We start from the raw sequence: 15,346 nt of genomic DNA on the forward strand, positions 1-15,346 counted from the left end.
TGTTTTATTGCTTTCTGGACTTCACTGCGATGAAAGTCTGCATTTCCTCTCCAGTTGACGGTAACAGCCTAAGGATTACTACAGAAATGATTAGAACTCTTGTGCACAATATTCTCAGAATCATTTCTCCTCATCTGTGAGGCTTTTTCAGCCTTTGATATCACTCGCCTTTCCACGTTCTTTTCCTTCACTTGATTTGATAGCTGCTGCTGCTGCTTCAATAAATTAACAAAGGAAGTTTGACAAATGTGCTTTCCCCCCTCACTAGCTGGGAGCATCCTGAGTGGAACGAGCCAACACACCTCTACTCTAAATTGTGGATTGATTTCCAAATCAATCATGCTGCCTCATCTCTTCTTATACAGAAGAGCTCAGTGGTAGAATGCATACTTTGCAAACAGAAGTTCCTGGGTTCAATACCTGGCAATTCCAGCTGACAAGGTCTCAGAAAGCAAGAGGGGGCTAAGACATCATTTAAACCAGTGTTTTCCAACTGTTTTCGGACTACAGTTCCCATCATCCCTGACCACTGGTCTTGCTAGCTAGGGATGATGAGTGTTGTAGTCCAAAAACAGCTGGAGACCCAAGGTTGGGGAACACTAATTTAAATTATTATCCTGTACACCTTTAGTACACACATGTTCCCAGTGTAGCTAACTATGAAAAATAAAAGCAATGCAGTAAATCAAGGTGTGCCAAAGACCTTGGAGTGTTGTCTGATAGAGCAGATAGGACTGATCTAGATGGACCAACAGCGTGGCTGAGTATAAGGCAACTTCATATGATCAAAGAGCAGAACGCACCAAGCCAATGCAAAGCAAAAACATTCCAGTAGCATCTAGATTGATGCTGTAAGGTGCATAGCATAACACCGTGAGTCGCATGCCACTTTAGGAATGAGACAACACAATCATTCTCGTGCCTCATTTGTTTAAGTGAACATTTATTATTCTCGGCTGACAGTTACTTAACTGCAGTTTTTAGCAGCTCAACTTATATAATCCTCCTGGTTTTTTTTTATGCTCAGCAAAACAGAATTCATCCATTTAGAGATGACAGACGAAGTAAATCAATTGAAGAGAGAGAAGAGGAGTATCAGAGGGTGAGGGAGAGAATATTTGCACAAGATGTGAGTAGTTGTTTTAATTGCCTCTTTAGTGCCATATCTTTATCAGTAGTCAGCCAGTAGCCTCCCACTCTGACACTGTGGCAAGATTGCACTTTGTGGCAGGAGACAGTGGAGGGATGTGAATTGAGCGAGAGGGGGGAAAGTTTGATTATGGATTTATTTATTTATTGCTTTTTTTTTTTTTAAGAGGACAGAAACTGAAATGATAGAAGAGTTATTAGATAAGATTAGCTCCAATAGGACAGGCGTGCTGAACTTGGTTTCCTTTAATTTTTAAATCTCAGTGCATAGGAGTCATTCTGTAACACCCAGATGCAGAACATGGATTTAAATAGGCACTTTCGTCCACCATCTTGTTTCATTGATCCAGGAGTGTTTTTTTAAAAAGTTGTTAGAACTATTCAAATGGGAGTATGGAATAGTAAACATGTGATCTAGCAGCCATTTTGGGGGAATATACAAATCCATCATCTTACAACAGTATTAGGATAAATGCCACGAGGTACTTCACTTACCATGTTTCTGCCAGATATGACCGTTCCTTTCTAGGGCTGACATTGAAGCAGCAGTTCTGTAAGTTGGAAGCAAAGGCCAACTCTCCTATGCTCATTGGCTGAGATCTTTGGTTTCATGATCCTCTGCCCACCCTTTGAACAGTTTTGCAACTTAAAGAAAATGAAAATGCTTTATGAACTTTTAATTTAATGAATGCATAAGTTGTACTTAAACTAAAAAGAAAGAAAGCAAGCAAAACAGACTATCTAAAAACGGGAGAAATATCTCAAGCAGAAGCCGATATGTTTTTAATTGCAGCATGAATTGTCCCTGCAGAAAAAGTCCCTGTGATGAGCTCCTATTTTTAGGTATATCTGTATCCACCCTTGCAGATCATGCCATCGTTTGTGGATGCTGAAAGCTCACTCCAAAAAGTAATCTCAAATGAACAAGCATTTAACAAAAATAGGAAGGGCAGTTTTGGTGGAAGGGTGGCTTCAGAAATATTTTGAGAGCTGGTGTTGGGCTGAATCTAGTTTCTAAGGCTAAGTTCCTGTTGAATATTAGCCTACAATGGATCAAAAGACTTTTCAGAAGGACAGCCACCCATCCCCATTGCAGTAATCCAACCTTGATGCAACTAAGGCACACTTTAATGTAAACAAGTCTGATTCCTCAGGAATGAGTGCAACTCACACTGCAGCCAAAGCTCAGCATAGGCACCCCAGGAACACCTGCCCCCTGAACCTCCATAAGTGTTCCTAAGCTGTGAACCTAATTTTTCATGGCAAGTCAAACCCCATCCATAAAAGGCTAAAACCCTCTTCCAGAGTCTTCTTCCTGATCAGGAGCAGATACGTCTTGTCTGGATTGAACTGCAGTTTTATATTTTTTTAGCTCCCATCCAACCCACTGCCTCCTTCAGGTACCAGTTCAGAACTGTAACTGCTTCATTGAGATTAGATGAAAAAGAGAAAAGGGGCTGTGTATCATTCATATTTCAGTGAAAATGCAGCCCAGACTTTCAGACTACCATTCTCGGTGAGGGACAGAATCAGTCCCTGGCTGACACCATCTAGTACAACAGTGACCAAGGTACTGAACGGAAAAACTCCATCACCATCTTCTGGAACCAACCCCTGGGGAAGAACTGGAACCGCTGCAAAGTAGTAACCTTCAAACCCATCTCTGTCAGATAGTTCAGAAGGATGCCATGGTACTGAATGCCACTAATATATTCAGCAGGAGCAAAAGAGAAATGTCCTACCTCTCTGGTTCCCAGTGTAGATTCTGTACCAAGCAACTGAATATATTAGTATTTCAGTCTCCAAACCAGACATGAACCCAGATTGAAATAGGTCTAGATCAAGTTGGTCCAACTTCTCATGCCAAGTGGGCCAGAAGAGTACTTCAACATGGAACCGACGGGCCGTGGGCCCACTGCTTTGTCACATGGGGGGGGGAGCAAGGCAAACATTTGATGCCCCCCCCAAGCCCTCACCCCCAAGCCTTCCCAGTCATAGTTTGAAATACTAGGCTAGATAAACAAATAGTTTGGTTCTGGTATGAGGCTGCCTCCTATGTACTTAAGAGTTTGGTTGTGTCATATAATTTCAGCTTGAGACCCAAGCTAGTTGTTACTCAGGTGAAAACTTAAAGTCTCCCAAATAAAAATGAAAAGCATAAGAAGTTTGTTTTTGAGCAGAGGAAAGCTGAGCTAAGTGGAAGGCTGCTTAACTCTTACCTCCCATTTGTCTTCTCAAAATCACCCTCTCCAATCCACTTTTCTCCAGACTTCTGCCCAACTCAGTTGCTTAGAGCAGTGTTTCCCAACCTTGTGCCTCCAGCTGTTTTTGAACTACAACTCCCATCATCCCTGACTAGCAAGACCAGTGGCAAGGGATGATGGGAATTGTAGTCCAAAAACAGCTGGAGGCCCAAGGTTGGGAAACACTGGCTTAGAGCATGGTGTTGATAACTAAATACTTTTTGCCTTAAATGTTCTGATGTATAAGAGTCCTTTTCTTTTGTACCTATGTGCTTTCAAATGATAGTACATGCTAAAAGGTCACAGATTGTGCATCAGAAAAGTTAAAACCTAAATTAAATCTGTTTCTTGCAGTTATATTTTGCTGCAATGTGTTTTCCTAGTTGGGAAATTTTGGCCCGCGTTTATCCTAAAACTTCATTGAATTATTTTTTGGTCCAGATTTATTCTGATTGTTTTTTGCACTATTTATTGAATCCAATTTGAACTGCTGAGTTGGTGCCTTAGTCCAGTTTTCGATTTTTAAATGAGAGGCAGGCACTGAGTTTTTCAGCTGCTATGATTGGGAGTAGAAGATAATACTAGGCATTTAATAGGCATTTGGGATTTTCCATTCAGTAGAATCAAGAGAGCAGCTTGGTCTATTTTAGCCTGTATGAAAATGATGAAATTGTGACTAGATATTTTTCAAGATTAGCATTGCAGATACTTCTCCTCCAGTCTCTTATACATTCAGTTGATTATGAAATCAAACTAATCCCATTTCAACAACACATCAGTAACTATCAGGATAGCTTTTTTGGGGGGGGGGGTTGTTCAAAGTGTGCAGTAAAGTAAGCCAATCCCACCATCATTGTACAAATATTTATTCATTTAGATATAAAGTAAAGCAAAAACATTTTTTCAGCCTACCAGGTAAGACCACAAACATTTTAATCTTAGGCAGCCTAAGAGTATAGCTACGGTAACCAATTACACCTTTGTAAAAATTCAATATAAAAGTATTGTCAAAGAAATAATTCTTTACAACCCTTCTGTGAGGGATAAATGAATATTGTAGTAGGTTTAGAAAAGTTATTTAATAAAGTATATTGTAGCTGTGGCATTCCCTTTCCTTTTGTGAAAGTTGGGCTGCCATGCTGATTTGAATCTAATATGCTACATTAGAAACATGTTTACAAATCAAAATTGCTCCCTCCAATGTAATGAATGATCACATGATGTCACGCTATTCAAATTAGAGGTGAATCAAATCTTATAACTAGGGCTGCTATTTCTGAATCTCCCAAAACAGGGCATTGTATATTATGCAAATCAAATATGCAGTTGAGCAAATTAGATTAATTATGCTACTGTTACTACTGTTTTCAGCTGGTGCGTCACCTCTTCTTGTGCAGAGGTGCAGCTGAGGCAGTGAGGAAAGGGATATGGAAGTCCAATCAAATTTCACTGCCTGAGAAGTAGCATTTTTCATACATCATCTGAGGGAGGGAGTAGCTGCCTCCATCCTTCATTAACAGGAACATAAAACTGAAGACTGACAAAATGTAAAAAGGGAGATCACAATGCTGTTAAGGCGCGCTGTCAGATATCTGTGTTCTCTAATACCTGTCTCTAGGGTACCAGTAAGTCATATTTTGGAAACTCAGTGGTAGAGCACATGCTCTGCATGCAAACAGTCCAAGGTCCAGTCCACATTTCCAGATAAATGTCCAGGAGTGAACCAAACTAAGAATTTGCATGAGCAGAATGAGTTCCGCTTGCACAACAGAATTTCCCCTTACCTGCTCTGGGTGGTTAGGGTGAGGGGAACGAGAGCAGATTTGAAGTTGGGGGGGGGTGCAAGGGAAGGAGAGGGAAGGGAAATTCCATTGTGCAACCAGAAGTTATTCTATTCATGCAATGATTTACCGTATTTTTCGCTCTATAAGACGCACCAGACCATAAGATGCACCTAGTTTTTGGAGGAGGAAAACAAGGGAAAAAATATTCTGAATCCCAGAAGCCAGAACAGCAAGAGGGATCTGGCTTCTGGGATAGCCTCTTGCTGTCCTGGCTTATGGGATAGCCGTGTGCAGCCTCTCCCGGGCAGCGGGATGAAGGCTCCCCCTGCCCAGAAGAGGCTGCACATGGCTAAGCCAGAAGCCAGGACAGCAAGAGGGATCGCTGCGCAGTGATCCCTCTTGCTGTCCTGGTTTATGGGATAGCCGCACGAAGCCTCTTCCGGGCAGCGGGAGGAAGGCTCCCCCAAGAGCTCTGCTCCCTTTAAAGAGTGCACGGAGCGTGTGTGCGGCTCTTGGGGGCTTTTCCCCAAGGCCCCAAGAGCCGCCCACACGCTCCACAGGGCTCTTTAAAGTGAGCACTGAGCAGAGCCTCCCGCCTGCATTCGCTCCATAACACACACACACACATTTTCCCTTACTTTTTATGAGGGGAAGAATGCGTCTTATAGAGCGAAAAATACGGTACTTCAATACAACCCAGAAGCAGCAAGTGCTGGATAGAAAACAATATTGGGCTATTTGAACTAATGGTCTGACTCTGTAAAATGTACAGCTGTGTATGACCACATGACATTCACGCCCTTCCCAAGTCATCCATGTGCTGTCTCTCTACTGCCATTTCTCCTGCTTCGGAGTAGAAACTCTTTGTTTGGTGCTTAAGCATGGGGCAACTTCCACCCATTACAGGCACCTGTTTGTGGGTCAGTTCCCCTCCCTCCAGTTCTATATGAAATTTGTTTTGCTGTGGAGTACAGAGTAGATATTTTAATAGGTCCTTCCACATAGGGTAGTATCTCTTTGGATTTCTCGACTTTCTAGATTTTAAACAATAATTACTACATCCGTTAGGTATTCTCCAAAGCAAACGTCTACAAACTGTGGTATATTTGCAGCAATGAAGTTCACAACTGTAGCAGCCCACATCTGAATGTTTTAACCCACAACAATAACTTTTCTAAACCCCCTTTAAAAAAAAAAAACCCCACCAAGAACAAAATCTGGTCTAGTTGTGGCGTTGAGAGGGGGAGTGAATGCAATCTGGGACATCTCCAGGGAATCTGGATATACCAGTTGCAAAAGTTCACACTTCATGGATGCAAATATACAGTGGTACCTCGCAAGTCGAAATTAATTCGTTCCGCGAGTTTTTTCGTATTGCAATTTTTTCGTCTTGCGAAGCACGGATTTTGGAAAAGCTTCAAAAATCACCAAAGTCTTCAAAAACCTCAAAAAAGGCTACCACACCTCGTGCTATGAGTTGCTCCTCAAAGTCAAGTCGCAACTGCACCCCCTGAATGCACGGTTTTAAGAAAAAGGAAACAAACTTGCAAGACAAAGGAAACAAACTTGCAAGACGTTTTCGTCTTGCAAAGCAAGTCCATAGGGAAATTCGTCTTGCGAAGCAACTCAAAAAATGAAAAACTCTTTCGTCTTGCGAGTTTTTCGTCTTACGAGGCATTCGTCTTGCGAGGTACCACTGTACAGCTCTTGCTCCAGCTCCAACTTACCATGGGGATGATGAAAGGAATCAATAACCATTAGATAGCTTGTGCTAAAGTCTCCATGTTTGCTAAATATATATGACCCTGTATCCATGCTATTTTCCTGGAAAAAGAGGTGTGGTAGCTCACCATGAACAACTCCCTTGTGCTGGAACTGAGTTCCAGCGAGTACCAGCTGAAAGAAAAGTCCTGCCCTGTATTTATATTACATTTGCCAATATAGACCCTGAAACTGGCAGTGAGATATCTCGATTAAGGACAGCAGAGCAGAAATTACATACAGCAGCTTTTTCATTTCATTTTAATTGGAAATTTGCAATGAATAAATTATGAACATGAATAACACCACCGTAGCAACTTCCCTTGTTTTTTTAATTATAAATTGTGTTTAATTTATGCTGTCCCCACCCTTCTGATACGCCTCAAATATCTGCTTTGGCATCACTACAAGCAGATGTTGTCAGGAGAAAATTGAACAGATTGGCAGCTGTGTAAACAGAGAGGCTTGGGTTGCTAAACAGAAGATACAGGGATGGGTGATAGAAGAACTGCAGAAGAAACATACAAAGGACACTCTTTTGCAAGGAGGGAAATAGGCAAGAGTAGCAGTTTGGCTGCGCAGCAGAGGTTGTGTGACACAAAACCCTCTGTTATTAAATGTGTGTGCACACGTTTCTCATGAATGTCATATCACGGAATGTGTAAATTTATTTTATAAATATGTAACGCCTCAATACCTCTTAAGGAAAGGCTTTACTACTCTGCTATTATTACTTAAATTTACAGCCATGGCACATCATCACAGCACTATTAGAAGGCAACATTAATAAGATCTATTCCCATTGTTTCCATAGGAACCTTGCTGTACTGGCCCGTCTTGGTTTTGTTAATCAATAGTCACATTTGAGGGTAGCATCCAGACACGGCCTTTTTTCAGAAGGATGCTACATTTTATCATGAAGTGCCCACCATACTTCTCATGCTGTACCCATTGACAGACCAATCCTCCATGAAATTATCTATTTATTTTGTTTAATTGAACATGTAATGAATTTGATGTTGTTTAGGATTTTTTGTGAATAAATAAATACCTTGAGCAGAGTAATGGAGCAGTCACATGAACGATTTAAAACACAGTTCAGTTAAGTAATATGAGTGAATGTGGTCTCCAGAAGAAGGAAGGTTCAAGTCAGAAAGAGAGAGAGACCATGCACAAAGGGAAAACAAGGACAAGCAAAGGGGAAGAACTCACTTATTTGTGAGTTTGGAGCAGAGATGTCCATACCATTCTGGCAATCCACATTGTCCCAGTTTCATTCAGATAGATAGATAGATAGACAGACACATACACACACTATATACCATAATAAACATATTAGAGGGTTGTGCTTAAATCTCACTGAAATCAATGGTGTTTAAGCCATGTCCAACTTGATTCATTGATTTTGGTGGGATCCAGCTAAGTCTGGATCCAGGTAATAATTTTTTTAAATCATTATCTCTAGATTTGTGATAGCTGCAAGTTCAGAATCTTGATTTTACGATACATATAAGCACTTTTCTGTTGTTTTCCCCCATGTGGCTACTACTGCACAAGTCGGAGGGGGCCAACATGCCACCATCACCCATGCCCCCATTGCCAAAGTATTGGGGACTGACCTTCTGTGGTGGGTAGTAACAGATAGACTCCCTATATAAGGTAGGATCCTACAAGATCAGGGTTCTAAGTCCCACAGGGCACCTGTTCAAGTATAGCAGGTTTCCTGACACAGTTGTTCAGGCTGCAGCGCATTGGGTCGTGTGGTCCAAAGGATAGTAACTGGGACATGGAGGAAGGGACTTCCCCCATCCTCTCCTTCATACAGTGGTAATGATATTAGGGAAAGGGGGAGAGAATGACTAACTGAACAGGGAATTGCTTGCTTAAGCTACAGTTGAAGGCCACCTGAACCCCAGGTCCAAACTGAGTTCTTTATCCACACTGCTTTCTACATAGCCCCTGGTTATTGTCTGCGCCGCCCCCGCCCAAGCTCTTCTTGAGCCATTCAAATAGTTTCACAAGGTTATGTTAACGAAGCACTTGATTACAGATAAAATAGCTTACACATCTTCCAGAAATATTAACACTATGGATTGGGAGGGAAATGGGAAATTAGTGTCAGAAGAAAAGACTTCTCACGGGAGATTGTAGGACGTTTTCAGCATGTAGAGATAGTTCAGCGGGACTTGAAGCAAATGCATTTATGCATTTGCATACTGAGGTTTTTTGTCCTGCATTCATTTAAATTTGCGATTGGCGGGCAAGTGAAACATTTAAAGGTAGTGTTAGCAATTGCTATGCTATGATAGCACAAGCATTAAGCAAATGGAGCATTGCATATAAAAGAGCAAAGTGAAACTCAACATGATAATAGCTAACTTGCTTCCCCTAAAGCTTGTCAGCGCTTTCTTTCTTAAAGACAACAACAGCAAGGGTAATGTAATAAACTGTGTCTGTCTTTTGTGCCACGGAGACCCACATCAGCACTGATAAATGCATATTCCAGGAGATGGCATGGCCTTGTGCCAGCTTCTGCAGCATGGAAGATGAACGGAGCTATTATTGAGAGTTTATCCATAAGACTGTAATGCTGCTCACACCGATACCCTTCAAGATACTGAAGAGGTAACAGTCATCTTACACTTTTCAATAATTATTTAGTGCTGTTTACCCTTATTCCTGACATGAACAACAGCAATTTTCATAAGCTATCTTCCCTCCGCAAACTTGACCTCATATGCACATCTGAGCTCTTCTAGTCTTCTCTGACACAGATTTCTGAGCCAATTTTTACATCCAGCATGTAGTGCAGAAACACAGACAACACACTAATACATTTACACAACTGACAACAAAACTATGGCCTCTCTGAAAATGAATGCCATCAAAGGTGGAGAACTATATTGCATGTTTTTGTTTCATCTTAGGAAATACAAATTAGTTAATTAAATGAAATGGGCAGCTTAAGATAAGTAAAGCAGCAAAATGGGGGAAGTATTGGGGGTTTTCCCCACATGAATATATTTGTTATTCTCTCCATGCTGTAAACTATGTGTCCTTACAGCCTTGTTTTCTTTGTGTGAAATCTGTGCGATCAACACTGAACAGCAAACGAAAGTTTTAATGAGTCAGGCTCATATACGCCATGAGAGACCTGTATTATTACATTGGGAGTTGGGATCGCTATCACAGCTTGTAAATGAAATATCTGTTATTGTAAATTGCCACAGCTTCCTTGGCCTCAGCCAAGCAGCAGCTGAGTTTATGCAAAATGCTTCAGCCATATGTATTTCATGAGGAAAAACTAGAAATGAACATGGATGTCTGTGATTTATCACAACAGTTTTCGGGAGGCCCTTTCTGAACAGCCTGTAAAAAAAAATTGAAAATGAAAATGTACACAGTAGCTGGACTTTCATAGCACTAGAATTTGATGTGGCTTATGATGTAATTTGAATCATCTGCAGTTTCATAGTTGTGGAAGCAATGGACCTGATCTATTCCTTGCTTCTCTCGCTCTCGCTCTCTGTCTCTTATTCATTTTCACTTCTTTTGTTTAAATTCACTGCAAGTTTGGCTGAGGGTTTTTTCTTTCTTTCTGAAAACATCCATTGTGCTCGTTATGAACAAAAAACAAATGGGAAATGCAGAGTCAAAGGCAATGAGAAAAATTCATGGATTCAAACAACATTAAAATGATAGATTCTTGGCAATGGAATTTATTTCTTGTCGAATTATTTTCCATCCAGGACATGTTAAAGTACCATTAGCTTTCTTAAATTTGTTTCTTATAATTGAACGATGCAGGATTTAAAACTATTCTACCTGCTTCGGCTTCACTCACTCTGTGTTTTATTAGCTCAGCATATTTTCCTTCCATTTGTCTCTCACTGACTTCTTAGCTCCAGTCAAGAAGTTAGCTGTTCTTATGCCCCACTGAAAATGATAAATTAGTTGCAACATACCCGTTCCTCTGATTTCAGCAGGTTTTAAGCACTTCTAAACATGTTTGTTTTGGGATTGTTGCTTAAGCACTTCCTATACTTCTCAAAAAATATCTGAAACCTGTACTCCTCTGAACTCATCTGAGATAAGAAATATTGATATATGGTTACACCCACAAAAACAACCTGTTATGAATTCCTTCTTAACAATCGTTGGAGCATTCATTGTATCCATAATGCATGAATGTGGAAAGTAATTCTGGTTTCAACCTGGAAAACTCGGATGTGAGGGTTACTTTGTTTACCAACCAAAATGCTTTTTTATTTGTTTATTTGTTTTGTCTTCCAGTCAGTTTGCTCCCAAGAAAACATTTTTCTGGATAACAGGTAAAAATGTGCATATGGATTGTATATATTTTGGGTTATTTACTTATTTGGCATATTTTAGACAGGCCTTCAACTTGAGTTCTCAAGGTAGTATGCAAATATTGCAGTGAAAAAAACAGCATAAGCCACAAAATGATCTAATTCACAGGTCAGCCACAAAATAGCAGCAACACCAAAGTCACAATAAAGGGGAACTGTCCAACTAACTCTTACGTCCCCCAAAGCCAGATGAAACAGATATGCCTTTAAGAGCCGTCAAAAAGATGTCAACATGAGATACAAATGTATCTCTAATGGAAGGGAGTTCCATAACCCAAAAAGGCCATTCTACAAGTCGCCATGGAATTTGCTGTGGTTATAAATGAAATTATCAGCAGAATTTAAGGCATGTGTTGGCAAGTAATGGGAGAGGCATTCCTCCTATGACCTGGGTCTCAAGCAACGGTTGTGGAGTTCAGCTCAGAATGATCCCACTGGTATTAAAAGCCTTTCTCCTGTAGCCTTCTGTGCTGTCTCCTGGAAGAGATTAGGGGGTGGTCATAGGATCTTCATGGGGGGGGGGGGAACAAATGAAAATTACTTCTTCACCCTTTTCTCTCAGTGGGATTCCTCCAATAGATCAGGAGCCTTCCACAGATTCCTTCTATTCATGGGAGGCGAAATCTGGACCCAAGTCAGTATGTTTTAATAGCCTCAATTTGTATTCTAATGCTACTTTGGCTGAGGGATCAGTTAATTTGTCCCAACTTAAAGTAGCTAGCATGGAGCATATCAGGCATAGGCAAACTCAGCCCTCCAGATGTTTTGAGACTACAGTTCCCATCATCCCTGACCACTGGTCCTGTTAGCTAGGGATGATGGGAGTTGTAGTCCCAAAACATCTGGAGGGCCAAGTTTGCCTCTGCCTGGAGTATACACAAACATTAGAGCAGAGGAATACATAGCATTTGGCAGAGGTTTTCAGTTTAAATATAAGCAAAGGGGTATTAAAATGATATATCATTTACCGTATTTTTTGCACCATAACACTCACTTTTTTCCTCCTAGAAAGTAAGGGGAAATGTCTGTGCATGTTATGGAGCGAATGCCTGCAGGTGGCGGAGGGGATCTGCCGCAGTCGTGAGCAGAGGATCCATGGTTCCCCTTCCTTCCCTCCTCCGTGGCTCACTTTGAAACAGCAAAGCGGGAGAAGAGCCGCAGAGTGGGGAGGAGAGAGGGACAGAGAGCCTGCTTCTTTAAAGGAGCAAAGCGGGAGGGGAGAGGAGCCTTCTCCCCTTATACCCCTCTTCTTCATTATTAGCAGCATCCTTCTCCACACACCCCACACGTGCTTCTTCTCCCCTTAAACCCCTCTTCTGCATTATTAGCAGCATCCTTCTCCACACACCCCACCCGTGTTCCTTGTCCCTTGAGTGCTTTTCCTTCCTTCCCCACTTAAAACGTGGTTACAAAGCACAGATCCACATGGATCCTTAGGATTTTTGCACTGGGTCACCCCAAATTCACCATCAGATCACATAGCATGTCCATGGCTACATCTTGCACCAAAAAAAATCGCGCACCCACTGTTGCCTGGGGCCGCAGTGGTGCAAAAATGTGGTTACAAAGCACGGATCCACATGGATCCTCAGGATTTTTGCATTGGGCTACTCCAAACTCACTGTCAGATCACATGTCTGTGGCCACAGCATGAACCACAAAAATCATATATCCACTGTTTTCGTTTATAATATTTTTTTTCTTGTTTTCCTCCTCTAAAAACTACGTGCGTGTTATGGTCTGGTGCGTGTTATAGAGCGAAAAATACGGTAATTGATGGGATGCACTTAAGTCACTAATTTCTTAGGTGTGTTACATATTATAGCAGTGATTAAAAACAAACAAATGCATGCACACACACACAACACACACACTGGGGAAATGTAACTAGTTTTTACTGAATATCCAAGGAAATGTCACTGGAATAAATGGGAACTTCACAAATGGACAGCCTCAAGCATTTGATCTGGATCTCTCCCACCCTTAATGACAGGTAAAATCTGCCACCAATGGTGGCCATTTCACCTTAGAACAGTATGTGAATATTCTGAGTTTCAGAGGAGAGTTCATGCTGTCTTTCTCAGATATATAAATGCTCTTGACCTGTGGGAAATGGAATTATTCTGGCTGCAATTACATTACTGAAAAATAATGAGTGTCTTAATGTTATCAGAGCCTACTCTAGTGTCACATTACGGAGTGATGCACTACCATAAATATATATATTTTTTATAGCAAACATGTTGCAACTAATGCAAAAATCATTTATAGAAAAGGGACTGCCATTCAGTGGGCACAAATCAATATCAAAGATGAGAGTCCAAAATCATCCTTATGGCTCCTGCACTAAAGCTGTTGTGCCTTTTACTGCAGTCTTATTTAAAAAATAAGGAGCATGATAAAAAAAATATATGGCTATAACAGCTGAAGCATCGAGTTAAATCCAAGTTTTCAAAATGCCCTGTTTTTGAATGTGTTTCCTTCCTTTTCATTTTCATCAGGCTCTTGGAGGATAGCATATGCAATGAAACCCTTAAGAAAAGGCAGCTCTTCAGGTATGCACAATGCAGATCATTAAGGATATATTTATAATTTTGCATTGTTTAAATGTTTATCTTTGACCTCAGAGTGGGCTATGGCATTAACAAAACCTAAATGAAAATATTGAAAATATTCAGATAATCTTCAGAAGATCTCAAATTGATCACACCACACCCAGCTCCTCTCCTGGAAATGTCATATCCAGTAAAGTTTTCAGAAGTGCCTTAAGACTGAGTCTTAAATTAGTCTCCAAAGGGACAAAGTTACACAGCTGAATATATATATATATATATATATATATATATATATGGATCTAGTACATAGATAGTATACCCAATTGTGGTTGAGACTGTCAATTGACTTTAGGGATCCTGGTAGGACAAAGGGAAGAGAAGGCTTTAGTTTTATAAGTAACTAGGGAGTCATTTCACCATGGTGAAGTGAAATTTCAGCATCTATTATTGAAATCTCTAAATATGTCAGTGAAATCAGAGAAACAGGCCAGGATTTGTGCTGATTTCATATCTGTACCCCCTTCTACCCCTGTTTTTATTTGTTTATGTTTATTTTTAGTATTTTTAATATAGTAGTACCTTGGTTTACGAACTTAATCTGTTCTGGAAGTCCATTCCTAATCCAAAGCGTTCTTAAACCAAGGCGTGGTTTCCCATAGCAGCAGGGGACTCAATTTACAAATGGAACACACTCAACAGGAAGCGGAAAATGTTCTGCTTCCAAGGCAAACCAAAACACCTACTTCCAGGTTTGCAGCATTCTTAATCCAAGTTGTTCATAAACTGAGCTGTTCTTAAACCAAGGTACCACTGTATTTAGAAAGCACTTTCTACACAGGTAGCTCATGGAAGCAGTGGGTTTGCTCTTCAACGCTCACATCTGCTGGAACACTGAGATACATATAACAGTCTGCAGTAGTGGTGGGGTTGGTTTTTAACATCATGATATATTGCCAGCTAAACATCACGATATACTGATATATCACAATGTCTGAAATAAAGATGGAGCTATGAAGAAGCACTGGGTGGCTTCATGGTTTTTCCCACATTGTGATTTTTGCATAGCACACACAGACATAATGATTCGCAATATATTGCCAGGTAAACAATTATGAAACCGGTATCACAATATGGACTTCAAACCAGTTTTGGATGATATATCGTCCAGCCTTAATGTGTACAGAAGCTCTTTGTGTACACTGGAACCTCCTGTACATGGGATGGATCTCTGGGTCTTGGTTTGTGTGCTTAACAAAAGGAAAATTATAGCCAGGCTTCCCTGAGTATTTAAAAGGCAATTTCATTGCAATGCTGATTTTTAAAAAAAGAAAAATCTGCTCTCCTCTGATTTGAGATGCACCTTCTGCTGCTAGCATGTGGCAGCAACAAATATGAGACCCTTAAGAAGAAAATAGTTTTAATTATTATGTTTTAGAGGTAAAGGGTCCTATTTTAAGTTGAGTGAGTTGAATGTACTTGGTGCG

General features: G+C 40.7%; 1 protein-coding gene across 21 annotated transcripts in view; it reads left to right on the forward strand.

Moving 5' to 3' along the window:
• Nucleotides 1–15,346, forward strand: part of ARPP21 (cAMP regulated phosphoprotein 21) — a 256,531-nt gene that overhangs the window by 165,884 nt on the left and 75,301 nt on the right. For 19 of the 21 annotated variants that reach the window (XM_079947781.1, XM_079947782.1, XM_079947784.1 and 16 more), the window contains 3 exons: nt 1,028–1,129; nt 11,231–11,268; nt 13,809–13,862. In XM_079947781.1, coding sequence (XP_079803907.1) covers nt 1,028–1,129; nt 11,231–11,268; nt 13,809–13,862 — 194 coding nt within the window. The remainder of the gene's footprint in view (nt 1–1,027; nt 1,130–11,230; nt 11,269–13,808; nt 13,863–15,346) is intronic. The other 2 variants (XM_079947774.1, XM_079947775.1) reach the window with 1 other exon arrangement.

Source organism: Podarcis cretensis (genome assembly GCF_951804945.1).
Source record: "Podarcis cretensis genome assembly, chromosome: 12".
In the NCBI taxonomy this organism is placed as follows: domain Eukaryota; kingdom Metazoa; phylum Chordata; class Lepidosauria; order Squamata; family Lacertidae; genus Podarcis; species Podarcis cretensis.